At 35.4% G+C, this 27,449-nt stretch overlaps 1 protein-coding gene across 1 annotated transcript in view; it reads left to right on the forward strand.

The window, feature by feature from the left end:
* Positions 1–1,386: 1,386 nt before the first annotated feature.
* Positions 1,387–27,449, forward strand: part of ZC3H6 (zinc finger CCCH-type containing 6) — a 33,426-nt gene continuing 7,363 nt past the window's right edge. Inside the window, 9 exon segments of the mRNA XM_065891107.1 lie at positions 1,387–1,492; positions 1,495–1,532; positions 8,291–8,413; positions 14,330–14,582; positions 17,055–17,188; positions 22,411–22,527; positions 23,152–23,263; positions 25,487–25,596; positions 26,600–26,853. Of these exon segments, the coding sequence (XP_065747179.1) occupies positions 1,387–1,492; positions 1,495–1,532; positions 8,291–8,413; positions 14,330–14,582; positions 17,055–17,188; positions 22,411–22,527; positions 23,152–23,263; positions 25,487–25,596; positions 26,600–26,853 (1,247 nt within the window).

A 27,449-nucleotide genomic window follows, 5' to 3' on the forward strand; every position in this document is an offset into this window, starting at 1 on the left:
GCAATGTTTAAGGCTTGGGGACTTGAGGAATTGAAATTAGCTGGTTAATCAGGGACTCAATTATAAAGGGCCTTTTGGAGTCAAGGAGTGTTGACATCATCCTCAGGTCAGAAGGGAATCACTGATACTGTCTTTTTTATTATGGAAAACTTCAAACACATATTGATAGAATGGTAGAATGAATCCTCATATACACATCCCACAGTTTCAGCAATTACCAACTCATGGCCAATCTTGTTGAGACCACTTCCTTCATCCTCAGTGGATTGTTTGAAGCAAATTTGAGACATCACATCACTGAAGATTTTTAGCAGGAGAGTGCTACATGATCAGTTTTGCATTTTAGAAATCACACATTTCTAGTAATTTAAAAGTGTCTTTAAAATGCACACACCATAGTTTGTGTGCTTCTCATTTGCTTCCAGTCACAAAAGACATTTATCTTTCTGTATCACCATGTAATATTTGTAGTTGTTTGCATTTTTTCAAACTGTATGGAAACAGGATAAAATGTTAAAATTATTTTATGTATTTATCTTCCCATGTAGATCAGTTGGTTAATTTGCATTTAAAATACTGTTAGTGAACGATGGGGCTTCTATAACTATAAAAATGTCATAATTAATATAAAGATTTGTAGATTTTGGGTTTTACTCTGAATATTTTTTACAGATTCAAGTTGAGGAATTTATTATTCTGCTTTTGTGGTTCAGGTTTCAGTAGGTAGATTACTTATCTACCTATTGAAATTTGTCTTCTTATTGAAGTTTACTCTTATGGTGAGAATTAATACATTACATTGCTTTTATTTTAAAGCTATTTATAGCTGTCTACAGGTCACTAAGTTAAATTCCTTCCTGTAGTTAGAATGTTTGCTTCCTAAAGTGTTTTAATTTCTTTCTTCCTCCCTTTCTTCCTCCCTCCCTCCCTCCCTCCCTCTCTCCCTCTTTTTCTTTCTTTCTTTCATTTTTATGGTAGCTTAGTATTATAGATGGTAACTATTGCTGTATTACCTTGGGATACTATTGCATTCATGCATTCATTCGTTTACTGAGTGAGAGTCAATGCTCTTACTCTAAATCAGAGGTTGGCAAACTATGGCTGCTGAAATTGCTTCTTACGTTCTTGAAGGGTGTTGTAAAAAAAGAGAGATTTTGCAACAGAAACCATATGTGGCCTGCAAATTTAAAATGTTTACTATCTAGCTCTTTATAGAAAATTGGCCAAGCCCTGATCTAAGTGAGTATAACTTAAATTTTGGCTCATGCTTTTTTTTTCTTTTGGAACTGTTTCTGTAAGATTCTCTTTAGAATTGACATTTGAAAATTAAAATTTTCATTGTCTTTTACAGAGAAGATGGTGAATTAGAAGATGGTGAAATAGATGATGCAGGATTTGAAGAAACACAAGAACAGGAAGCAAAAGAGGATGAAAAGCAGAAAAATGAGAAAGCCTACAGAAAATCAAGGAAAAAACACAAGAAAGAAAAAGAGAAGAAAAAGTCCAAAAGGAGAAAACGTGAGAAACATAAGGTTAGTTAGAATCTACTTTTTATTCTTTTGGTAAATTTTTATGAAATATAAAACACTGAAAATTACAAAGTATAAATCATTGCCTGTTTTCTTATAAAATATATGGATTAGATCTTTTTATGTGCTTAAGAAATTTTATGAACATAAAGATTATATGAAATGTTTTAAAGATTTAAAAAATATTCATGAGAACCTTACTGTATAGCACAGGGGAACTCTACTAGGTTCTCTGTGGTGACCTAAATGGGAAGGAAATCCAAAAAAGAGGGGATATATGTATACGTGTAGCTGATTCACTTTGCTGTATAGCAGAAACTAACACAACAGTGTAAAGCAACTCTACTCCAATAAAAAAATTAAATAATCAAAGTAACTTTTAATGCAAATTAGAATAAATCTTTTAAATTGATGGAAGATTGTATGCAAGAATACTGAAAGCTTAAGGAAAGAAAGTTTCATTCTCTACAGATGTAGATTAACAGCACTGGCATTGTCCATCCATTCATTTATTTATTCATTTGTAAGTATTATTGCGTGCTTGTGTGGAAATCTCTGTGCTGTATGCTGGGGGTTATAGTAATGAATGAAATGGTCTCTGCTGTTATAGAGATTACATTGAAAAGGGAAGGAGAGAGACAGTAAACAATTGAAAAACAAATGCTATCAAGAGAGCAATTGGGTGCTGGATACAGAATAATGTGGATTGCGGTCGAGAAGAAGGGAGACCTATACTGACAGAGAAATCAGAGAAAAGTTGGCAGCAGTGGTGGGGTAGTTTTTGAAACTCCCTGAATTTCCCCCATAAAAGCAGAGCAATTAGAATAGCAAAACCAAAAATTCATTGGCAACATCTACCAAAAAATGAAGTAACAGGTTATCTTCACAAACCTCAAAAATAAAAAAGGATAAGGCCAAACCACAGACAGCAACAAGACCAGAGTAGGATCAGCAATTGTGTGAAATGAAGAGAGGGAAGGTAAAAAGAACTTCCAGAAAACAAATTACCAACAGGTATTCATCTCAATGCAGGAGTCCCCAGTGAACATGGAAAGCCTGTCGGCCAAACTGAGAAACAGCAATGGAAACTGAGAGGGGGCTTTCCTAGCTCCCAATTCCCGCATGAGTATAAGGTGACCACGTAAAATTGGATGGTGCTAGAATGGTCTGTGCGTGATGAATACTCATCAACTAAATCTCTTCTAGGACAGAGTCCCACCCTGAGGAGAAAACTGCTAGGAGTAGAATCTAAGTTGAGAGGACAAGAATACTAGGGCCAAGGAAAGAAAATGGGGGAAGGGAGCAGGGGTGGCATATCTCAGAAGATACACAGCCATGTTTTTTAATACTTCATGTGCTAACGACAGAAGAAATAACCCTGGAGAGTGAAGCTAGGAAAGTTTTCCTGGCTCAGTCCTCCTTTGACACGTGAGCAACAAGATTGGACCATGACCACATTCCATATAAGTTATTCTTATTAAAAAAAAGAGGAAAATGGGGAGAATAATATTCTTCCAGAAAGGAAAGAATGCCCACAAAACATGAAAAACTTAACCTAACATTTCAAAATGATTTTTAAAAATTAAGAAAATAATACAGACTATGATCAAACAGCATCAGCAGAACTGGGGGAAAAGGGAATCCTTTGGTCCTTTAGGCAAAAAGACCAAGCCACTTATTAAGAAAGGAAAGTCAGATTTATAGAAAAATTTTTGATATCAACATTTTATGCCAGAAGATAATGGAGTAACGTATTTGAATAAAATGCAAGCCAAGCATTTTATATCCAGCTAAATACTGAACTTCAAATATAAAGTCCTCAGAAAAACTGTATATAATAGAAGTCAGGAAATATTATCATAAGACTTCTCATAGAATCTCCTAGAGCACACGTTCAGATAACCAAAATGACTGGTTGAAAAAGTGAGAGTGGTCTACATACACTACGTATTAGTCTGTAAAGCTAAGACTAAATGATGGACATGGGGGGGCAGTATAGTATGTATTGAAACATTACAGCTGTAAAAAACGTCAGGGAAAGCAGAAGAATATATGGTAAGCAGGATAACCTTCTTGGTAGTTTTTTAGTTATTAACTGAGACTTTTTTAATATACTTCAAATTATTATCCTGGGAATGAAAGAGAGGAAGTAGAAGAAGAGGTTACTGCCTGATTTCAATATTGGTCCTACTAGTAAACAAATAGTATGCAAAGAAGGGATAGGGACTAAGGTTATTGGAAAAAGACAACTTGAAAGAAATAACTGAAACAAAAATATAATCTTTCTAATACCAAAAGATATACCTCCCAACAATGCAAAATCCAACTCTAAGCTGTGTAAAAGAGAAAGATTTAAAAAGTGGGTAAAACCATTGTAAAGCAATTATACTCTAATAAAGATGTTAAAAAAATAAAAAAATGAAAAGTGGGTGAAGCTATACCAGGCAGATGCAAAGAAAGAAAAGGCAGAAATCACAGTGTTGATATATGAAAAAGTCAAATTTAGGTCAAAAAGGCATTGAAAGAAACAAAGAAGGGCATTTTATAATGTTAAGGTTATAATTCACAGTGAAGATGTATTTATTTATTGTTATTTAATATCCCCTTAAACATCAGTTTTCATAAGAACTATGAGAAGAAATAGACAGGAATACAGTAATAACAGGAGATACACCAGTATACCTCTCTTAACCCAAGGAGATTAATCAAATGGATGAAAAGGTGGTAAGGATATTAAAGAAATATTATAATATTATAATATATAGTATTATAAATATTATAAATATATAGTAAGCTCTGAATCCTGAGAATATATCTTCCTCTCAGGTATACTTGGAATATTCATAAAAACAGACCATGTCATAGGCAACAAAGAAAACTCCAATTAATTTGATGGAGTAGAAATAGTACAAAGAGCAATCTCAAACCACAATGCAATAAAACTAGACATAAATAACAAAGTCGAAAAACAGAAACACCTTTGAATGCAGACTAGATCTGCCGAATTTCATGAAAATAATAATAGAATTTGACATATGGAAGATAGCTAAAAAATTATCAGAAGAAAAATTCTTATAGTATTAAAATCTAGAAAACAGCAAAGTAAGACAGAAACAAAAAGGAAGGGCTTAATAAAGTTATAAGTAGAATTTAACAAATTAGAATGAAAAGTCAGTAGTTTTTTTTTTTTTTGGCCATGCCGCACGGCACGCAGGATCTTAGTTCTCCCATCAGGGGTCGAACCTGTGCCCCCTGCAGCACGGGTTGGCCAAACTAATTAAGAAAAAAGGGAAACGCAAAAACAAAGTTAGATATTTTGAGGCTAAGAACTTTTAAAACCATCAAGTCCTGGTTCCTTTTTAACAGTTCTTCCTTTAATTCCTCTCTCTTTCCTCACAGATAGGTACTTTCAACATTTTGCTTGAAAATCTTAACTAGATCACCTAGTTCATTAGACACATTTTCTACTTTCCATATTGTTGAATGTAACAGTGTTGCTAGATTTCTGCCACTGCATAGCAAGGATCTCCCTTTTTCCAGTTTTAATAAGATCTCTCTCACTTGCCTTTTAAGTCTCCCCAAAGTCCAAAATTTTACTAACAATAATTCAGGGTGATCTAGGCTTTTCACTAGCGCCCTCTTAAAATCATTCCAGTTTCTATCCACTGCCCGGTTCCAAAACCAGTTCTACCTTTTAGATATTTGTACTGGCAGCACCGCATTTCCAGATACCAAAACCTGTATTAGTTAACTATTGCTGCGCAACACATTACCCCAAACTTAGAAGCTTAAAACAACAAAAGTTTGTCTCCTAGTTTCTGTGGGTCAGGAACGTGGGCACGGCTTAACTTGGTATTCTGGCTCAGCGCTTCCTGCGAGGTTGCAGTCATCTCCTGACTAAGGCAGGATCCTCTTCCAAGTTCGGTCACGTGGCTCTTGGCAGGCCTCCGTTCCTCACCATGTGGACCCCTTTACATACCACTTCTTTGACCTCGTGCTTTGGCTGGCTTCCTCCAAAGCAAGAGAGCGAGAGAGAGCACCCAGGATGAAAGCTACAGTCTTTTTTATAACCTAATCACTTCTGACAAATTCTGTTTGCTAGAAGCAAGCTTCTAAGTCTAGTCCACACTCAAAAGGAGAGGAATTAATCTCCGCCTCTTGAGGGTAGGAGTAATAATGAATTTGTGGACAATTATTATTAGAGAAATGCCATTTAATTGATTTTATATTTTGCATTTTCACTTAATAGTACAGCAACAACATTTAGTTGTTTCTATAAAATCTTCTAAAATACCATTTTAATTGATTGCTCTGTATTGTATTATACTTTAGTATCATTCTCTTACTATTGGACATGGAGATTTTTTGTGATAAATCTTGAAGGACCGGTAGGAATTAGCTCATTGACCCAAGAGACACAGAGAATACAAAAGCAAAAAGGTGTGAAAAGGCTGGCATGGTTTGGGGAAGTCACTGAAGTCCCTAAATTCTTTCTGTTACTGTTTGAATATTTAAAGGGGTCACTAAATGGCTATCCTGTTAATTAGTTCTTGACTATGTCTTTTGCCCTCTTTACTCACCACATTGTGGTGTCATGTTTGTTAAGAGTTCTATAGAAAGCATAATCACTGAGACTCGAACTTTATTTATTTTTAAAACATTTATTTATTTGGCTGGGCTGGGTCTTAGTTGTGGCATGCAGGATCTTCTTTGCAGCATGCGGGATCTTTAGTTGTGGCATGCAGACTCTTAGTTGCGTCATGAGGGATCTAGTTCCCCAACCAGGGATCGAACCAGGGTCCCCTGCATTGGGAGCGTGGAGTCTTACCCACTGGACCACCAGGGAAGTCCCTAGACTTGAACTTTAGTACTTACCAACCAAGTGTATTGAAAAATAATCCACCAGTGTATTATAGGTAAAATAACAAAATTAAGGGAACACTTTCAAACACCAAACAGATACCAAACAATAACCAAAAAAAAGAAACTCAAAAATTCTGAAATAAAAAAGTATATTATCCTTTTCACTTAAAAATTTAATAATTTTTAATTACTCTCTACTATTTCCAGCTATTTTTAATGTAGTCCAATTGCTAATTGGGGGTTAATAATTACTTCTTATTACTGTAGGTGAGCCACATACATATTTTTTTATAATAGCCTTCCTAATGACTTCTTAACGTCTGTGTTCTAGACTCATTTTGGGGGGCTAGCCTGAAGAATCTTCTCCCTTAAACAGAATCTTCTCTTCTCTGATGGCTCTTCCTGAAGCAATGCCTCTGTTTGAACTTCTTCTTAAGCAAGCCTTACCCCTTTAGTGTTCTTCAAGGTAAAGGTTTTCTTTTGAGCCAGAGCTGACTTCTGCTAGTAACAGAGCAAACTTGGCTTTTAAATGGACAATATTTATTTCAAGTCCTAACCAAAAAGATTAGGTAGTTAAGCTTGAAGCATTTCATAGCATAATTATAAAAAGATCTTCATATCACCTATCAGATCAACAAAAGCAGAATTAACAGCACCCCAAAACTAAACCCCAGGACATTTAAGAACAAGGTAGAGGAAAACAGTTTGTCTTCTTAAACCAGCATTTAAGAATGGAGTAGAAGAAAACAGATCCTTCTACTGTAAAAGTTATCAAGAGGTCAATTTAGTTCAGCACATTTTTACTGAGTTTGTTCTAGTCTTAGATGCTGGGAATGCAAGGATGATAAAATACAGAGTCCGTGTCTTTGTTGATAAGAACTTCAAAAAAATTTTTTAAAGAGGGTGCTCAACCTGGGAAGGTAATTATTTTGGCTAGATGGAGGATATTTCGTGATTTTTTTTTTGAAATTGCATTCATACTTGAAAAAGCTTATTCTTGATATTTGTCAATCACTGTCAATTACTTGTGGTTTGCATTTCATCTTTGTTCAATTTTGTGGGTTGGATTTATGTTATATTTATAATTTGGAATGTTTTGATATCTTTTAGATTTAGGGTACTTATGCAATAGATTAAGAACTCTAAAGCTGTTTTAGGTAAAAATAAATTACTTCATACTCTATTCATGTTCTGGGACTCTTTTTGGTGATGAGGAACCAATTTTATTTCCTTTAAGATTAACTTAGGGGCTTCCCTGGTGGTGCAGTGGTTAAGAATCCGCCTACCAATGCAGGGGACGCTAGTTCGAGCCCTGGTCCAGGAAGGTCCCACATGCCACGGAGCTACTAAGCCCGTGTGCCACAACTACTGAGCCTGCGCTCTAGAGCCCGCGAGCCACAACTACTGAGCCCACATGCCACAGCTACTGAAGCCCGCGTGCCTAGAGCCCATGCTCCACAACAAGAGAAGCCACCGCAGTGAGAAGCCGTGCACTGCAACGAAGAGTAGCCCCCGCTCGCAGCAACTAAAAGCCCACACGCAGCAGCGAACGCCCAACGCAGCCAAAGAATTTAAAAATAAAGATTAAATTTAAGATGACTTTAGAGCATAGAGGTGCAGTATTTTCTATTTGAAGTCCTTGGGCCAAAGGGATCATGGGGAAAATGCTTCATTAAAATCCCCGAGAAAAGAGGAAGATGTACTATTCCTCAGAAAATTTCAGAAGAGTTGGGGTGGAGGTGGTCTTTGGAACAAGAATTTTCCGGTTAATACTTCAGAACCTACTAGGATAATATAATCTGTTGGTTGGCACCTCTGGCTGAAACAAGCTTATCTAGTTACTAGTTAAATTTTCTTCCTTTTGTAAATGTAACATTTTTGGTTTTTCCTTCTTTTAGCATAATTCTCCATCCAGTGATGATAGTTCAGACTACAGCCTTGATTCAGAGGTCGAACATACAGAAAGTTCCCACAGAAAAAGAAGTGGTTTCTACAGGGATTATGACATTCCATTTCCTCAGGTATGCCTTTATTTTTATTGTCATAAAATATACAGAACATAAAATTTACCACTTTAACTATTTCTTTTTCTCTCTCTTTTTCTTTTAAATTGGAGTATAATTGACCTACAACACGGTGTTAGTTCCAGGTGCACAACATAGGATTCAATATTTCTATACATAAAATGATCACCACAATAAGTTTGGTTACCATCTGTCGCCATACAAAGATATTACATTATTGTTAACTGTTCTCCCCGTGCTGTATATTTCATCCCTGTGACTCATTTATTTTGCAACTGGAAGTTTGTACCTCTTAATCTCCCTCACCTATTTCATCCCCATTCCCCTCTGGTAACCACTTGTTTGTTCTATCTGTGAATCTGTTCCTGTTTTGTTATGTTTGCTCATTTGTTTTGGTTTTTAGATTCCACATATAAGAGAAATAATAGTGATATTTATCTTTCTCTATCTGCCTTATTTCACTTAGCATAATGCCCTCTAAGTCCGTCCTTATTGTCACAAATGGCAAGATTTCATTCTTTTTTATGGCTGAGTAATATTCCATTGTATATATACTGCGTGCATATATATATATGTGTGTATATATATATATATATATATATATATATATATATATATATACTGCATCTTCTTTATCCATTCATCTGTTAATGGACACTTAGGTTGCTTCCATATCTTGGCTATTATAAACAATGCAGCAGTGAACATAGGGGTGCATATATCTTTTCGAATTAGTGTTTTTATTTTCTCTGGGAAAATACCCCAAAGTGGAATTGCTGGATATTTGGTAGTTCTGTTCTTAATATTTTGAGAAACCTCTGTACTGTTTTCCACAGCGGCTGCACCAATTTACATTCCCACCAACAGCGTACAAGTGTTCCCTTTTCTCCACATTTTCACCAACACTTGTTATTTCCTGTCTTTTTGATGATAGCCATTCTGCCAGGTGTGAGGTGATATGTCCTTGTGGGTTTTTGTGGTTTTTTTAAATTAATTACTTATTCTTGGTTGCATCAGGTCTTTGTTGCTGTGCGCTGGCTTTCTCTAGTTGCAGGGAGCGGGGGCTACTCTTCATTGCGGTGCACGGTGGCTTCTCTTGTTGTGGAGCACAGGTTCTAGGCACACGGGCTTCAGTAGTTGTGGCACGCAGGCTCAGTAGTTGTGGCTTGCGGACTGTACAGCGCAGGCTCAGTAGTTGTGGCACATGGGCTTAGTTGCTCTGCGGCATGTGGGATCTTCCTGGTCCAGGGCTCAAACCCGTGTCCCCTGCATTGGCAGGCGGGTTCTTAACCACTGTGCTACCAGGGGAGCCCTATCCTTGTGGTTTTGATTTGCATTTCCCTGATGATTAGTGATGTTGAGCATCTTTTCATGTGTCTGTTGGCCATTTGTATGTCTTTGGAAAAATTCACTATTTTCACCATTTTAAAATATACAGTTCAGTGACATTAAGTTTATTTATGTTGTTGTGCAACCATCACTCTGTCCATTTCCAGAACTTTTTCATCTTCCTAAACAGAAGCCATGACTTATCAAGCAATAATACCTAATAATCCCCCTCCCTCCACTCTGGTAACCACTATTCTACTTTCCATCTCTATGAATTTGCCTGCTCTAGGTGCTTCATATAGGTGGAATCATGCTGTATTTGTCCTTTTGTGTCTGGCTTATTTCACTTACCATAATTTTTTCAAGGTTCATCTGTGTTGTAGTACGTATCAGAATTTCCTTCCTTTTCAAAGCTGTATAATATTCAATTATATGTATATACCACATTTTGTCGATAGATACTTGGATTGCTTCCACCTTTTGCGCATTGTGAATAATGCTGCTATGAACGTGGGTGTATAGGTATCTCTTTGAGACTCTGCTCTCAATTCTTTGGAGTATAGACCTAGGAGTGGAATTGCTTGATGATATGTTATTTCTACATTTAACTTTCTGAGGAACTACCAACTGTTTCCCACAAAGGCTGCACCATTTTACATTTCCACCAACAATGCATGAGATTTTTCTGATTTCTCCACATCCTTGTCAAGCTTGTTATTTTCTGTTTTGTTTTGGATAACAGCCTTCCTAATTGGTGTGAAATGATATCTCACTGTGGTTTTGGGTTACTGCTTTTTAAAGAGAAAAATTAAACTTTCAATTTCATTCTTTGCTTTCTGATATTAAAAAAAAATATTTTATAAGACATATGCTACAAATTTTAAACCTTTGAAAATAAAGAATACGTCATGTATTTGTCTGTTAGGGCTGCCATAACAACATACCACAGACTGGTGGCTTAAACAGCAGAAATTTATCTTCTCACAGTCTGGAGGCTAGATCTGAGTCCAAGATCGAGGTGCTGGCAGGTTTGGTTTCCTCTGAGGGCCACAAGGGAAGGATCTGTTTAGGTCTTTCTCCTTGGCTTGTAGGTGGTCACCTTCGTGCTGCTTTGTCCTCACATGGTCATTCCTCTGTGCACGTGGACTCCTGGTGTCTCTGTGTGTCCAAATTTCCTCTTATAAGGGCAGCAGTCAAATTGGATCAGGGCCCACCCTAACATCCTCATTTTAACTTAATCACCTCTTTAAAGGCCCTTTCTCTAAACACTGTCATATTTTGAGGTACTGGGGGTTAGGGCTTCAGTATATGAATTTTGTGCCACCTACCTCTTCAAGTGCAAACATTATTTGATGTGTTTTAAACAGAAAAAAATTTAAAACAACATTTTCTACTTTATGTCTTCCTTAAATATGTTGCACTGTATGAACAGAATCTTCAATCTGAATATTGTTTTGTGCTAGAAAAATCCTGATGCTCTCAGGAGCACTGAGGAGTATTCAGGTCAGCGTGCATGTATCTGAAAAACCCCAGACTCTCTGAGTTCTGGTGGGTGGGTGTCGCTAAGGCTTCCGCTTTTTCCAGACTCTGGACTCCTTTTGTTCCCAAAGATTGAAAGGATAGTCAAAAGTGCTGTTGAACCTTTTCAGATGATTTTTCATGCTGGGCTGATGCTTTCAGAGCAAAAACAGCTCCAAGTACTGCTCACTTCTGGGAATTTTCATCTACTCCATGGGTAACAGTTCAGTAATCCTTCACTAATTTGTTAGCTCTCTGATGTCTACAGTGATCCGAAAAAAACATCTTGTCTATCTTTGCTGCATTTTTTTAGGAGGAGGACTGATCTGAATTAAATTACCTAGTCTGCCATTAGAAGAGAAAGTTCAGGATCATTTCCTTCACATATGGTTTAGTGTTGACTCACTGAGGTTAGAAAGTATATCCTAAAAATCTCATTTAATTAGATAACAAGTATCTACTGTATGACACTTCTACAGTTATAGGCCGACAATAGAATATAGTATTAGCATCTAGCTATTAAATTAGCTATTAAATTAGTACTTAATATATCTCCTTTTTCCTCATCCTTGTTCAGGGTCTCCTGTTCTCTTATTTCATGCTTAGAGTGACAGCCTGTGTAACAGAAATCAAATCTGCCCCCACAGACATTCTAGCAGGTAGATAGCCTAATAATCAATAAGCAAAGTGATTGGAGAAACTATATCCTTCAGTAAAATTTATAGTCTTTTTCATTTCTTTTATCTTTAGGAGGGCTTTTAAAAATACTTGCTAGATCCTTGCTGGTGAGTACATTTTGTTCATTCCAAATGGTGAACATGTGAAGCACGAGGAGATGCTCTCCTAGAGAACTGGGGCTGCTCTGGAACCCCTCATTCATTTAGCGCTTCCTGGAGAGCTTGCACCGCATGGGTGGTGCCCTGATGCAAACACTAAGCACTGCAGCAAGCCACATTAGAGTCTGTCACTGCAGAAGAAGCCCTGAGGTTTGCATAATTAGAGGGCTATTAGGATTATTTGCAGTTGGGAAAACAAGGGAGGGATGGATTGAAAGTTTAGGGATAATTCTGCTTGAAAAAGTAGGAATTATGGAGATTACTTTTGTAAAGGCTGTGAAAAATCAGAGAATTGGATTAATATTAAGACTTAAAGCTTTTGTGAAAAGCATCTAATCTCTAGAGAAAAATTCGTACTCGCCCATTAACAGAGAGTAATCCTTGCTCATTAGGCGTTGAAATATATTTTTGAAGAATGAATGTAATCACATTTTTTATAAAAGGAAATGTAAGTACCACTCAACTAATTAATCTTCAACTTAATCAAAGCAATTATCTTTTGTTTTATTTTCATAGTGGCTTTTTTTTAAATGTAAGAAACAGCCTTTTGGCTATAATTGTAAATCCCCTTCTGAATTTCTGAAGTGCTAGACTGAGAACAGTTTATAAACTTTAAAAATGTTGCTTAAAAAATTTTGGAAATCTAATATAATGTCTTCAAAATTTAAAACTGATGAGCTAATTGATTTTCTTGATTGCTTTAGTTATATACTTTTTCTCTATTTTATAATTGCTGAAAAGGACTTAATATTTCTCTGAATTTTACTTTTTTTTGAATTTTATTTTATTGTTATTTTTTATAGAGCAGGTTCTCATTAGTTATCTGTTTTATACATATTAGTGTATATATGTCAATCCCAATCTCCCAGTTCATACCATCACCACCACCACCCGCCCCCCCCCCGCCCCGCCCCGCATTCCCCCCATGGTGTCCATATGTTTGTTCTCTACATCTGTGTCTCTATTTCAGCCCTGCAAACCGGTTCATCTGTACCATTTTTCTGGGTTCCACATATATGAGTTAATTATACGATATTTGTTTTTCTCTTTCTGACTTACTTCACTCTGTATGTTCTCTGCATTTTATTAAAAACAGTCTCGTGTTGGTATTCTGCCAGGGCAGTATTTTTATATCACATTTAAAATGTACTAAACTGAAAATGAGTCATGGTCTGACTTTTTCTAGATCCTCAAGCTGTAATTATGTGCAATTTTTTTGTTTGTTTTTTTTTTTTGCGGTATGCGGGCCTCTCACTGCTGTGGCCTCTCCCGTTGCGGAGCACAGGCTCCGGACGCGCAGGCTCAGCGGCCATGGCTCACGGGCCCAGGTGCTCCGCGGCATGTGGGATCCTCCCGGACCGGGGCACGAACCCGCGTCCCCTGCATCGGCAGGCGGACTCTCAACCACTGCGCCACCAGGGAAGCCCTGTGTGCAATTTTTTTCTTGCTTTCTTATAAAAAAATTGACAATAGATATGATAGAAGTAATAAAAATATGTCAGTAAATAGAGATATACTTGAACACTATCATTAAATGAACTTCTAGGACTACAATGTATTTTTTGTTTTTACATGCTTTAGTAAAAAGCAATAAAATTAATAATGTATAAGTGCAACAAATAGTTTCCAATTTATTCATTAGATGTTTTTTACTATTAGGGAAATCTCTGTTTTTTCTATTAGACCTCAAATGTAAATATTTTCTTTTTACAAATTTGACTTTACATATAGTTTTTTAATTAAATATAATATGCTTAAACGTGTCATGTGGGAATTTTTGAATCTTAGGAGACTCTATATATTTTCTACCCTTGCTCCAAGCTATTTCACTATTTTATTTTTCTGTTTTCAAAAAGACCTCTTCAGTTTTTTGGAGACGGAATTTCTGTATGACAGTATGGATTTTAAAGTACTCTTACGTGTATAAATATCGAGGCATGGAGCATGAGAAACGTAAGACATGGACATGGAAAACAAAAAGTGAACAAGACACACTCTCCAGCAAAGTTCTATGCACATTACAATGTTTAATAACATCAGAGTAGCATTTAGCTTATTGAACTTAGTTTTAAATAGTGCCATAGGTAAGTTCTAACCAAGAGGCAGAACTAATAACTGTCTTTTCCCCTTCTTTCTCCCAACTTTCTGGGGGGAAAAAGATGTCCCGTGTTACTATCAATCCCTGTATATAACTGAAAACTCTTGATAATGGTTGTGCGTTTTCACTTAGCATGGACATATATCAGGAAGCTACATGGCATCAAAGAAGAGTCAACATAACAGAAAATTTAAAAGTAAAGAATATGATGAGCACAGTACCTACAGTGATGACAACTTTGGTACCTACAGTCAGGAAACAGAGGAAGATTTTGCCAGTCGGCTGAAACAATACAGGCAAGCTAAAGAAACCTCAAATACTGCTTTAGGATCATCCTTTCCTAAAGAACCAGGGAAAAAACAAAGATTGAAAGGGCTTCAGCAAGGTAAGTTGGAAATTGTCTGTTTTTTAATATGAGAACCTTATTAAAACAGGTAAATATGAAGTAAAATCTTAAATTTCTTTGCCCTTTCTCATGATCAGCTTATTCCTGTGCTTCCTGAATTCGTTTTTTTTTTTATTTGTAGACCTTGAGGACAAAAATCTACAAATATTTCAATCTGCATGATATTTTAAAATTTGAATCTAAAAGATTTCTTAATATTTTTAAAGTGTATAAAAATGTAAAACAACTTTCCTGTTAAGTTTTTCCCCTCCCTTCTATATGGTATCAGTATACTGAAAGAAAGAACCTACCTTTTTCAGCTGTCTCTGTTACTCTGGGTTACTTTCTGTTTTAGACCTGTAAGGACAGAATCCTGGGAAGCTATTCTTTTATTAGGCTTTAAAATGTAGTGATCATCTTTGCTATGTAAATGTACTCAGGACTATAGACATTCTTCAGGATCAGAAATAAGAACATAATCTAAAGAAATTTCTGGAGTGATAACCTATTCATCTGCTATATTGAGGTACATCGTCCCTGGAGAGACCAGTACAAGATTGCCATAGAAATTATGAGTCACATCAGGGTCAAATCAGCCTTAAGAACTGTCCAGTCAATATGTCTGCTTCAAGAAAACTGGAGCGAGATGAGGCTGAGGTGAAGTAGTGAGCACCAAGCCCTACGTAACTATCATTTAATTATCATTGAAAAAAGGAATCAGTTACGAGTAAATTTGGTTATTTTTATGGCTTTATTTTTTCTTGATTTCCAAGCAAAACTCCTTTGAAAAATGTGGGTCTAGGCTTTGTTGAACTAAAGAGACAGGAATTTGTCTATGCATATGCTATTGTAATTAGTAAGTTTGTTCCTGGAGTCCAGACGTAGTGGTGTCAGGGATCATTCCACTTGGGGAATAAGGGGAATGTAGAGACCTTGTTCATCCCTTCCCACCTGGGGTTCTTCCTTTCAAACTCTTTCTGTTTGTTCTGTTAAAGAATTGAGTATTGCATTTTATTTTGACTTTCATTTTTTCCCCCAGAATTATGAAAATAATATATGGTCAAATGTAGAAAACTTTTTCTATATGTAGAAAAGATAACCCAGCAAAGATCAAAGATGAAACAAAAGCGGTTTGAATCCCTACTCCCGGAGACAATTACTATTAATATTTTTGGTATACTTTTTTTTTTTTTTTTTTTTTCCGGCTGCGCCACAGCTTGTGGGATCTTAGTTCCCCAACCAGGGATCAAACCCAGGCCCCCTGCAGTAGAATCACAGAGTCCTAACCACTGGGCTGCCAGGGAATTCCCCGGTATACATTTGTCTAGAATTTTTTGACAATTATTTTTTAACAAAAAACTATACACTGTTATAAGTTGTTTTTCTTCCTTAACTGTGAATTGTACCTCAGTCATTCTTATGTTAATGAGTAGATTTTAATGTCTACATTCTATTCAATTAAATAGATATGCCATAATTTGTCTACTAAGCTGTTAGGTTTGTTTGTTAGTAATTATTTGGGATTTAAGTTGCACCCATTTTTAAAAATTCTGTGATTAACCCTGCATATTTATACATATCTTGGCAAACATTTTTTTTTTGAGAGTAAATGCTGAAATATAGAATTGAGTCAAAAGACATAGCTACATTTGAAGATTTTTGATCCATATACAAAGTTGATATCCAAAAAGGTGATGTAGCCATTTATAACACCCCTGCCAGTGTGTGCAAATGCCAGTTTCTCCAAATCCTTACCAACATTATTCTATGAGGTGAAAATAGTTATGTGATCTTTAAATTGTTAATTTCTTTGATTTCTTTAATGAAGTGAAACATTTTTCTATATATCTATTGGCTATTTTGTAGGTTTAATATCATTAGAAAACTTATTAGTTCAATATGACTTTGGTATAATGAGAAATCACTTTGTATTGTAACTTACTACCCTAATATATAATTTTAGTCATTTGAGTATCTCTTTAGAGACTTTTAAATATCAAGTTTTTCAAAAGTAAAAGACACGTATAAATTTTGCTTGGAGATATATGTGATGTCTGTTCAACATTATCAGTAGAAACTCAATTTGCCACAAATTAATCACGAATACCTACAAAATCTTCCTAAGAGATGAATGTAATATTTAATTCTCTTAAAAACAGAAAACATTGTTAATTGCTTATTCTAAGGAAAATTGAGAAGAATAAAACTAGATTTGACCTCTCCAGCCATGTATATATCCTTGTTTCTTGCCTTCCTTATGTTGTTAACATCCCTTAAGAAACAAAACAATAAGGAGCAGTACCCACGAAGTAAAATGTAAAGACTGAATTAATTGTTTTCACTGAATCTAAAGGGAAAAAAAGAATACACTGTACATTATAGACTATTTAAAATATGCTATTCCCTGTAAACTAGTAGATTGTCTAGTGTGCTGTTTTTTAACTATCTGAAGTAACATTTTAACTTTTTTAGGTATTGAACAGAGGGTTAAAAGTTTTAATGTTGCTCGTGGACGCGGCTTGCCGAAGAAAATCAAACGCAAAGACCGTGGAGGAAGGGCCAATAAAGGGCCTAATGTGTTTTCAGGAACGGATGACTTTCAAGAGGTACTGAGAATTTATATATAATGAGGAGAGGAGCTTTTCCATTTTGTAACTTATTTGGCTGCAAAAGAAAGCATTGTGATTTTTTTAAAAATTTATTTATTTAATTTATTTACTTTTGGCTGCACTGGGTCTTCGTTGCCACGCGTGGGCTTTCTCTAGTTGCGGTGAGTGGGCTTCTCACTGAGGTGGCTTCTCTTGTTAGGAGCACGGGCTCTAGGTGCGCGGGCTCAGTAGTTGTGGCATGTGGGCTCAGTAGTTGTGGCGCACAGGCTTAGTTGCTCTGCGGCATGTGGGATCTTCCCAGACCAGGGCTTGAACCCATGTCCCCTGCACTGGCAGGTAGATTCTTTTTTTTTTTTTTTTTTTTAAAGAAGATGTTGGGGGTAGGAGTTTATTAATTAATTAATTAATTTTTGCTGTGTTGGGTCTTCGTTTCTGTGCGAGGGCTTTCTCTAGTTGTGGCAAGCGGGGGCCACTCTTCATCGCAGTGCACGGGCCTCCCACTATCACGGCCTCTCTTGTTGCGGAGCACAGGCTCCAGACGCGCAGGCTCAGTAGTTGTGGCACACAGGCCCAGTCGCTCCGCGGCATGTGGGATCCTCCCAGACCAGGGCCCGAACCCGTGTCCCCTGGCAGGTAGATTCTTAACCACTGCGCCACCAGGGAAGCCCAGCATTGTGATTTTAATGCTACTTTCCTAGTAAATGAAAAATTTCCAGTTCAGATGGAATGAGTATAGATGAACTCCAGAAAAGAAGTATTGTTTTAATTAGTTTTGATAGTAGTACACAGATGCACGTTTTGGTGCCCTCGAAGTAAAATCGGTAAGTTGGAAAGCACCTCAAAATAAAATTGATACGTCTGAAAGCAAAATTGTTTGTTCTATTAGTTCTCTGTTGTACTTTCCTTTCCTAGGAGTCATGGTCCCTAGATGCAAATGGCAATAAAATGCTAATAGCTCAATACGTAGCAGGACGAAGAAGGGAGATAGTGGTAAATTCACTTACTTTTTACAGTTGAAATCATTACAAGAGAAAAAAGGAGGTATAGATGGTTGGAAAGATGAATTTATGAATTATGTGTATAGTAGATATTGAATAAATATATGTTGAACTGAACTGAACTCTGAACAGTACATTTCAACCTTGTAGCGACTTTCTGGATTAGAGTGGTCCAATTCCTGTATTCTGCCACTGTTCCAGTAAGATTTGATTGAATTGTACAGAGCAGGGGTGGGTTATCAGTAGGGGCAACCTTGATTGATAGAAAAGGGGGATAGTAGGGGCTTCCCTGGTGGTGCAGTAGCTAAGAATCTGCCTGCCAATGCAGGGGCACGGGTTCGAGCCCTGGTCTGGGAAGATCCCACATGCCGCGGAGCAACTAAGCCTGTATGCCACAACTACTGAGCCCACGTGCCACAATTACTGAAGCCCATGCGCCTAGAGCCTGTGCTCCGCAACAAGAGAAGCCACTGCGATGAGAAGCCCGCGCACCACAACGAAGAGTAGCCCCCGCTCACCACAACTAGAGAAAGCCTGTGCACAGCAGCAAAGACCCAATGCGGGCAAAATTTTTTTAAAAATTAAAAAGAAAAGGGATAGTAACATATTGTAATTGGAAAATGCTCAGTTTTCTCATTTCTGGGTTTAAAGATAATGGGCAAAGATTTCTTAATATGTACTCATTAATGTACTACTTAGGGAGTTGTTAACAGAAAAAAGAAGTTTGGGCCCAAATGAATTTGTGAAACCCAGCACATGCTACGCTACTCTTGGGGATTCTCAGTCAACATTAATGTATTAAACACTCTGAGCAGGTTAGGCATAAAGAAGCCTGTTCTACTTTGTTCAACCCATCATTTTCAAAATTTACTTGACCATGAACTCTTTTTCCTACACACCTACTAACATTTACTCTTAACTCACCGCTCCATGGAAACAAACTTAGAATTTCTGGGTGACTATAACCTGCCTGTCCATCTTTCTAGACACGTGTAGATGTCTAGGATGTGCTGCTTTCACTAGATGAAATTAATGTGAATGTTTTCTAAGTAAGTCTTCTTCTATATTCAGTACTTATACCCTATATGTGAAAAAATATTAGCTTCCAAGAAAGCGTGGCGTTGATCATGTTACTGCCTATCTCTGAGCTTCAGTTTGCTCAAACTGTAAAATTAGAGTACAGTATTAATTCTAATGGCCTCTTCAAGCACTAACATTTTAGATGTTTGCAGATCTGGGCTGCAACTAAAAGATTTCTTTATCATGTAGTAGAAAATCAGAATAAATTCTTTCTTTTACATTTATCAGATTTAGAATATGGTTTCTTTCTTTATCAAGATTAAAATATGTTATTAACACTATGTCAGTCTATTGGCTCTCATGAGAGATTTCTTCTTACGGTTCCAGAAACAAGCAGGAGCGTGTCAGAGTCCAAGGAAGCAGCTCATGTTCAGGAGTGCTTTGGCGGAGGCCCATCCAGGGTAGAGTGAACATACTTGGAGTGGCCAACATAGATCCATTTTTACCCTTGCCTTTTCAAGGAGTATAAGATCCTCCAAAGGCCAGATAAATTTAGGAATACCTGCATGTCCACACTAATTTTCTTGAAAACTCAAGTAGAGTCACAGAACATGCAAACTTTTGATGGATTTTAAAGCCTTATTCAGTCTTTTGGCCATAAAACTCCTAAAACTTTTTAGTCTTTATAGTAGCTATTAAATTTTTTTTATAAATACATATTCTTTTCCCAGTAGATCTTTTAATTTCCTCCTCCTTTTAGTATATTTAAAAAATCTTTTATGCTCTTGTTCCCTATACCAATATAATACATCCTCTAGAGTAAATAAATTTTAAAATCACCAAGTGGGTAGTTTGGTTTTTCCCTCCCTTTCTCTGTCTTTTCCTTCTCTTTCTTTCTTTTTTTTTTTTCTGGCCACACCGCACAGCTTGTGGGATCCTGGTTCCCTGACCAGGGATCAAACCCATGCCCCCCTGCGGTAGAAGCGCAGAGTCCTAACCCTGGACCACCAGGGAATTCCTTCTCCCTCTTTCTTGAATTGTGTTTTCTTTGAAACAGTGTGATATAGTGCAAAGAGTTCTATCTTGATTCTCCTAACATGAAACGTAACCTTTGGCAAGTCACTAACTTCACTAATCTTCAGTTTTCATATTTGTCCAGTAAGGGTGATGAACTAGATTGCTTCTGTCATTCTTCCAGCTCTTATAGTTCATAAAAGATCTTAAGGATAGAGGACAACGCAACATTGTGAATCAGTTATACTCCTATATAAAATAAAAATTAAATTAAAAATTTTAAAAAAGGGTAGAGGACATTTGTGGTTCTTCTGTAGGCTCAAGCTTAAAAGATCTTCCAGGCACTTTATTTTATCCTGAAATTTTGTTCAAGTTGCTTTAGATTTTCTAGAATACCTTGATTATAGTCAGTTTTCCCGTAGTTATGGGTACTGCAATACTTGCTACTTGTTTAAACAGAACTAAACTGGAAAAAAACAGCCCCCCGTGATCCTCCGTTAAGACAACGAGGTGTATCTTTAGAAAGTAACATAGACAGAAAGAGTGAGTTATTAATGAAACATAGGTACAACTTGGTACATTTTTCAGCGTTTTTTTCGGGGGGAGGGTGATTACCTAATATTTTTAATTTCAGAGTTATATTCCTCAAGTTGGCTCATTGACTTTGCACAATGCACTCTCTTTGGCTGCCTATTTTATTACAGCCACAATTCCTTGTACAGAAGGCATATGTGAACTGGTCATTTATATCTACCTGTTCTAAGTGAGCCTAGAAATAGAAAATGTTTGTAAGTAAAGTTTACATAGATTTAAGACATTTTAAGTGATCCTATCAGAGTAGAGTATAAGCAGTTTCTTTGCGTTTTCCTTGGGCAATTTGGGTATATATATTTTTAAAAGAACCTCAAAGATTATCTATTTTCCTGGTATTCTTATACTTTTTTTCAGAATTCTTCTAGTAAAATATATATTTCATCAGTTGGGAGTGCTGAGGATCAGATTTAAGTTTAGCCATCTATTTCCTTAAGTGTTTGCTGTGAGGCAGTTTCCTGTTTTCAGTAGATTGTGCTTTGTTCTCCATCTTCTAACAAATTGAGGGAAAAGGGAAAACTGGTATCAAATCAGAAGAGCAAATATCAATAGTTATTAAGCTCCTCGATGTTCAAGGCACTGTGCATGCTAAGAGCCTGAAAAACAGTGATATTTTATAGCACTCATGAGTGGAAGTCCTTAGCTTGGCTAAGCGTCATACTCTCTTGCTACTCCACCCTCTTATACTTGTAGCAAAAGTTGAATAGGAGACTGAGGAGAAGAACTAAGAAAAACAGGTAGGGCTGTGAGATTTTCTACCACATACTAATTTTTCTTAATTTTCTTAATTTAAAAGTTAGAGATAATACATCCTCCATTTTTTTCCTATAGAAAGTACAAAATAACCACACATGCAAGCAATCTATAATTTTTTAGCGGTATATCTAGAGACATACACTGTTAAAGGTAGGGGTATATTCTTTTAGTCTTTTTCTTTGTCTTTATTATTATAAACTGGGGTCACATTTTCACTTGGTAAGGTATTGTGAACATTTTCTTATATCCCCAAATTGTCTTTCCATCCCATGATTTTTTAATGACAGTATGATATTCTACCACCTAAATGTATCATAATGTGTTTGACTTGTCTCCTAGTTTTGGATGGGTACAGTATTTCTAGATTTTGTTTTGTTTGTTGGTTTTACTTGTAAGTGATTCTGCAGTAGTTATTTTTGTGAATAACTCTTTGTGTGCCTTCCTGATAATTCCTTCAGAATAATCCTGAAAAGTACAAATTTTGTGTCAAACAGTATGGATATTTTACGTCTTCCATCAACAGTACATGAGAGTAAATATTCTATTGTACCTTTGCCAAAGTATTATTGTTAATTTTCAAGATTTTCATAATTTTATTTTGAAAAACGTAGTTGTATGTCCTCATTAAATTAGAAATAGGGTTCTTTGCAACTACTAGTATAGCAATAAGCACTCTTCTAGAAGCATATCTCTCTCCAAGTAAATGAATAGCATCAGAATGTCCAGTCTTCACTACTTTTAATAATCAATGTATGCTGCTTTCTAGATTCATTTGACTATAAATTTTAATACCTTTTTACTACTTCATATGTGTTATTTAAATAATTTTTTTTCTTGCAGTATAGTAAACCAGGGAAGAAGTGGAAGGTTATGACTCAGGAATTTATTAATCAGCACACAGTGGAACATAAAGGAAAACAGATCTGTAAATACTTTCTGGAAGGGAGATGTATTAAGGTAAATTTATAGGGGTATCATAAATCATTTTAACTTCCGAAACCATCTTTAAAATGTAAAGTCATTTTAGGGGGTGGTTAGTTTTTTCATTTCTCATATAGTTGTAATAAAACTGGTTCTTCAAAAGGTATCTTGCATTGAATACTGTATATCAGAACTCATTTAATTATATTCTGGGGCAGTAATATAACTTGTTGAAATGAGATTTTATTTAACAAACACATGATGCTGTCTGTATGGCAAGTACTGTTCAAAGTAGATTACTAATATTAAATGTTTTAATCTTTACAGTGACACAGTGAATTGTAGTCACTGTTATTATCCTCATTTTTAACATGGCCAAGCCAGGAGGTTAAATAAGTCCCCAGAGTAGCTCAGCTAGAAATGGTGAGTGCTGGTGGAGCCAGGCAGTATCCTCTGAGGTCATGCTGACTGTGCTGGCTCTCTGCAAAGAGCCACATCCACTGCCTTGGGCAAGAATTCTAAGGACTGTTTGAATTATTATTAGCTCATTATTTAAAGACTGGAGATATGACCATAGTTCTACCATGAAACACCATGGAGAAAATTCAATTCAGTGGTTACTTCTTTTTCCTCTTTCTTCTTTTCTTTTTTTGTGAACAGGGAGATCAATGTAAATTTGATCATGATGCAGAGTTGGAGAAGAGAAAAGAGATCTGCAAATTTTATTTACAAGGATATTGTACCAAAGGAGAGAACTGCATTTATATGCATAATATCCTTTATTAAAAACATGTTAACCAAAATACTGTAGTTTTCAAGCATCACTGAGACTTTAAAAATCATAAGTACAACCCAGAAAGCCTAGTTTGGTTTTAAATTTAAAATAGCACGTTATATAAACCAGGTCTAATCAGCCTTTGCACTTCAAAAGGGCAAACTGAATTTTTTTCTTTAGGGAAACGAAATAACTTCCCTTTGGAAAAAAATCTATGAAATAAATATACTTCATATTTAGTATACTCAGCTTATAAGTATTTCAAGAGACTGTGCTTCCTGAAGGAGTAGTTCGCAACATATTTATTCTGTGACTAAATGATTATTTACTTAGGTTCATAAGTAATAAATTGTCATTGTTGGAAATTATTAAATCAAAGTCTTATCAAATCTTACCACCTAATGATAAGCACTATATATTCTTCCCTACTTCTCCCTTTGGAAATCTATACATTTCAGTTGTATTCCTACCTCTACCCCTATGGCATTTCACTATATATGGTCCTTAAAAAAAAAAAAAAAAAATATATATATATATATATATATATATATATATATATACTGTCCTTCAGTAAGGACCTTATTTTTTTCCAAATGGTTAGCTTATTGTCCCCTCTTCACAGATTTAAAAGATCACCTTAACCATATTCTAAATTTTCCTCTGTGCATAATTCTGCTTCTATACTACTGTTACACATTGTGTGCTCTTTGACCATTCCCCTCTGTAATATTATATTTGATATTTACTAGGGCAAATACTGCTTTTTTCTTTATCAAAATGTTATGATAAATTTGTCTTATTCAATCAAGGAAAATTTTTTTTCAGATTTGACGTACTTCTTTAGAAACCAGATACCTTACTGAACTGTTTCTTAAAGCTTTCCATCTATTCTTATGTTTTTCTCCATAGTCATGCCATCTGTGGCATGACAATTTCAACTGTATTGTCTATACTTCCAGAAAAATGTTAAATAATAGTGATTGTGGCAGCATAATACATGTTTCAAAGATAATGCCCTTTTGCTTTGGCTATAGTTTTAAGATTGATTTTTTTTAAAACTCAAGTTAAGTATGTGTATCCTTATTTTACTAACAGGTTTTAATATCAAAAAAAGATCTTGAATTTTATCAGTTGCCTTTTGTATCTGCTAAGATGATCACATGATTTTTCTCTCTTGACCTTATCAATGTGATGATTACAATAATAAATTTCCTAAAACTATCCAGAAATTTCCAGAACATACACTACCTGAAAATGGTATATTTTTCACTATACTTCTAGATTTAATATTTTCTTTAGAAGTTTGTCTCTAAAATTTTAAGTAAGATTTTAGCCTGTAGTTTTCATTTTGGGGATATTTGACATATCAGACCCCTTTATTTTTTTCATAGATATGAGCTCTTGCTACAAAATTTATTTGTTCTATATTTTATTTTATTGAGTAAAGTAACAGAGTTTACATAATTAAATTACACTATAATATTTGCTATAGCCATCATAAATATTTTTACTTTAAAAAATTGTTTTCTTGAAAAAGAAGATACATATATGTGTAACTGAATCACTTTGCTGTATACCTGAAGCTTACACAACATTGTAAATTAACTATACTTCAATTAAAAAAATGGTTATTGAGAAAAAAGAATATTAATGGAATTAGCTAATTATCCAAGCTTAACATTTATACTTAACATTTCAGTATCATGGTACTCTCAACAAACTATTGAAACTTTAACATGACTCTTTTGATCAGTGGTGAAGGCATCTAGGTTTTGCACAGAATTTTTGGCATAATTTATATTATGGTAATTTGGGAGATGATTTGTAAAATCTTGACCCAAAGCTCTTTCTAAAGAAGTCTGTGTTAATTACCCACATTACTAAATCTGTTATGATAGAAGATATAAACATCTATCACTGACAGAAAAAAATAACAGGTAATATAGTTTGTACAGTCAAGTTTTTTTAAAATAAAAAAGTTAAGCTTTTAAAAAACGTTTTCCAGTTTTAATAGAGTAGAGGAGACTTAAAATTTTTTGAATGTTTTACCATGTATTTAAAATATTTAATCTTAAAATTAAAAATTAAATAAATTGTGTGATTATAGAAAATTTAGTACAATATATAGTAATAAAGTCATTGATTCAGCAGTTATGTTTTTGGGTATAAAAATATGAGAGTTTGATTTTACGTGGTCTATTCCTTAATATTTTTATTTACATGAATTTCCATGCAAGTTCTATCATAGTGGAGCAAAATGTTACCAAGGAGACAACTGTAAATTTTCACATGATGATCTGACTAAAGAAACAAAGAAACTTTTGGACAAAGTGAGTAATATTTTTGCATCTTGATTATGGATTCATTTGACTTGAATCATGTTTTATAAGTCATAGTTTATAAAACTCTGCTGAGAGATCAAGGACTTGTTAGTTTATGTTTTATTCTATTAATGTAATGTGTTAGAAAAGCAGGAATATTGGACTAAGAATTAAGAATCTTTTGTTCTTAAAAGATTAAATTATGTGATGTATATGAAACACTTCATACCACTCCTAGTAAATAGTAAATGCTCAATAGTGACACCTGTTATAGTATCCTTTACTTATTAATGATAGTAAGTAATACAATTGCCTTAACCTTAAAAAAACAGAATCTTTTGTTCTTATCATTGTTCTGGAATTTAAAAACCTAATTTTTTCAACCAGTCCCTCATAAATTTTATTTCTCTCAGTTGAGCTTCTGTTCAAATGCAGTTTATTTATTTTCCAATTTTACTGAGATATAATTGGCATACAGCACTGTATAAATTCAAGGTATACAACATAATGATTTGACTTACATACATCTTGAAATGATGATCACAGTAAGTTTAGTGAACATCTATCATCTCACATAGATACAAAATTAAAGAAGTAGAAAAGATTTTTTTCCTTGTGATGAAAACTCTTGGGATTTACTCTCTTAACAGCTTTTATATATAATATACAGCACTGTTAATTACATTTACCATGTTGTACTTTACATCCCTAGTACTTATTTATCTTATAGCTCGAAGTTTGTACCTTTTTAGCACCTTCATGCAGTTCTTCCTCCCACTACCTTGGTAACCACAAAATTTGACCTCTAAAAAAGCTAATTTACTTTAAGAAATATCCTTTACCTCTTTGAACCTCATATTCTTTATAAAAAAGTAGTTAGCTATCTCTGATCTAGTTCAACTTTAATATTGTATTTTTCTATTAACAAAACTAGTTTACTCAAGTCTTCACAGTTTTAAGTGTGAGGAAGAAAGCTTGTTTTGAAATAGTAATCCTTGCCAATTATTTTTAGGTGTTGAATACTGAAGAAGAAGCTACAAATGAAGATGAAAGAGAGTTAGAAGAACTTAGAAAGCGTGGCATAACTCCTCTTCCCAAACCGCCTCCAGGAGTTGGGCTTCTGCCAACCCCACCAGAGCATTTTCCCTTTTCTGATCCCGAAGATGATTTTCAGACAGATCTCTCTGATGATTTCAAGAAAATTCCATCTCTCTTTGAAATAGTTGTAAAACCTACTGTGGATTTAGCACATAAAATTGGGAAGAAGTAAGTTAAATTTTTCAAAAAATGGCTGCATTTTCCCCCTAAAAATTCTTATTAAGAAACTAACTTGTATTCCATGTCAATCATATAATTAAACTTAGGTAGAGGTAGCAGATGTCTGGCATGCACCCCAGCTGCTGCTTCCCACTTCCTTTTTGCCCCACCCTCTGCTGCCTGCCATGCCATCAGTGCTTTTCTGTACAGAATCCTTAACACAGCTTCAGAAACCTCTCCACACACTAATCCTGAAGGGCACTGCCAGGTGGATGGAACTGGCATTCCTACCACCTTGTTATGAGGCAGCACTGTCACTGATAACATCTTCAAATAGTGGGTAATATGTCTCCAGCATATTCATTCTTTTAGAGAAGTCGTTCCTTGGGCTATTAGAGGAAAACCTCTGGATAAGGCTGCATCCAAGTTTGCATTTTCCGGTCCTGCTTCTCATCCACCAGGGTCTGTGCACCTGGGCTCTAAGTCCCATTGTTGATTATTCTTTTAATCCTGAAGACTCGGGGAAGCAGTGAGATCTCAGCAATTGAGGAATAAGAAATCTGTAGCAAATATCACAGTTAATATGAGCCATTAAAACTATTTCT

The sequence above is a fragment of the Phocoena phocoena genome, chromosome 14 (genome assembly GCF_963924675.1).
Source record: "Phocoena phocoena chromosome 14, mPhoPho1.1, whole genome shotgun sequence".
In the NCBI taxonomy this organism is placed as follows: Eukaryota; Metazoa; Chordata; class Mammalia; order Artiodactyla; family Phocoenidae; genus Phocoena; species Phocoena phocoena.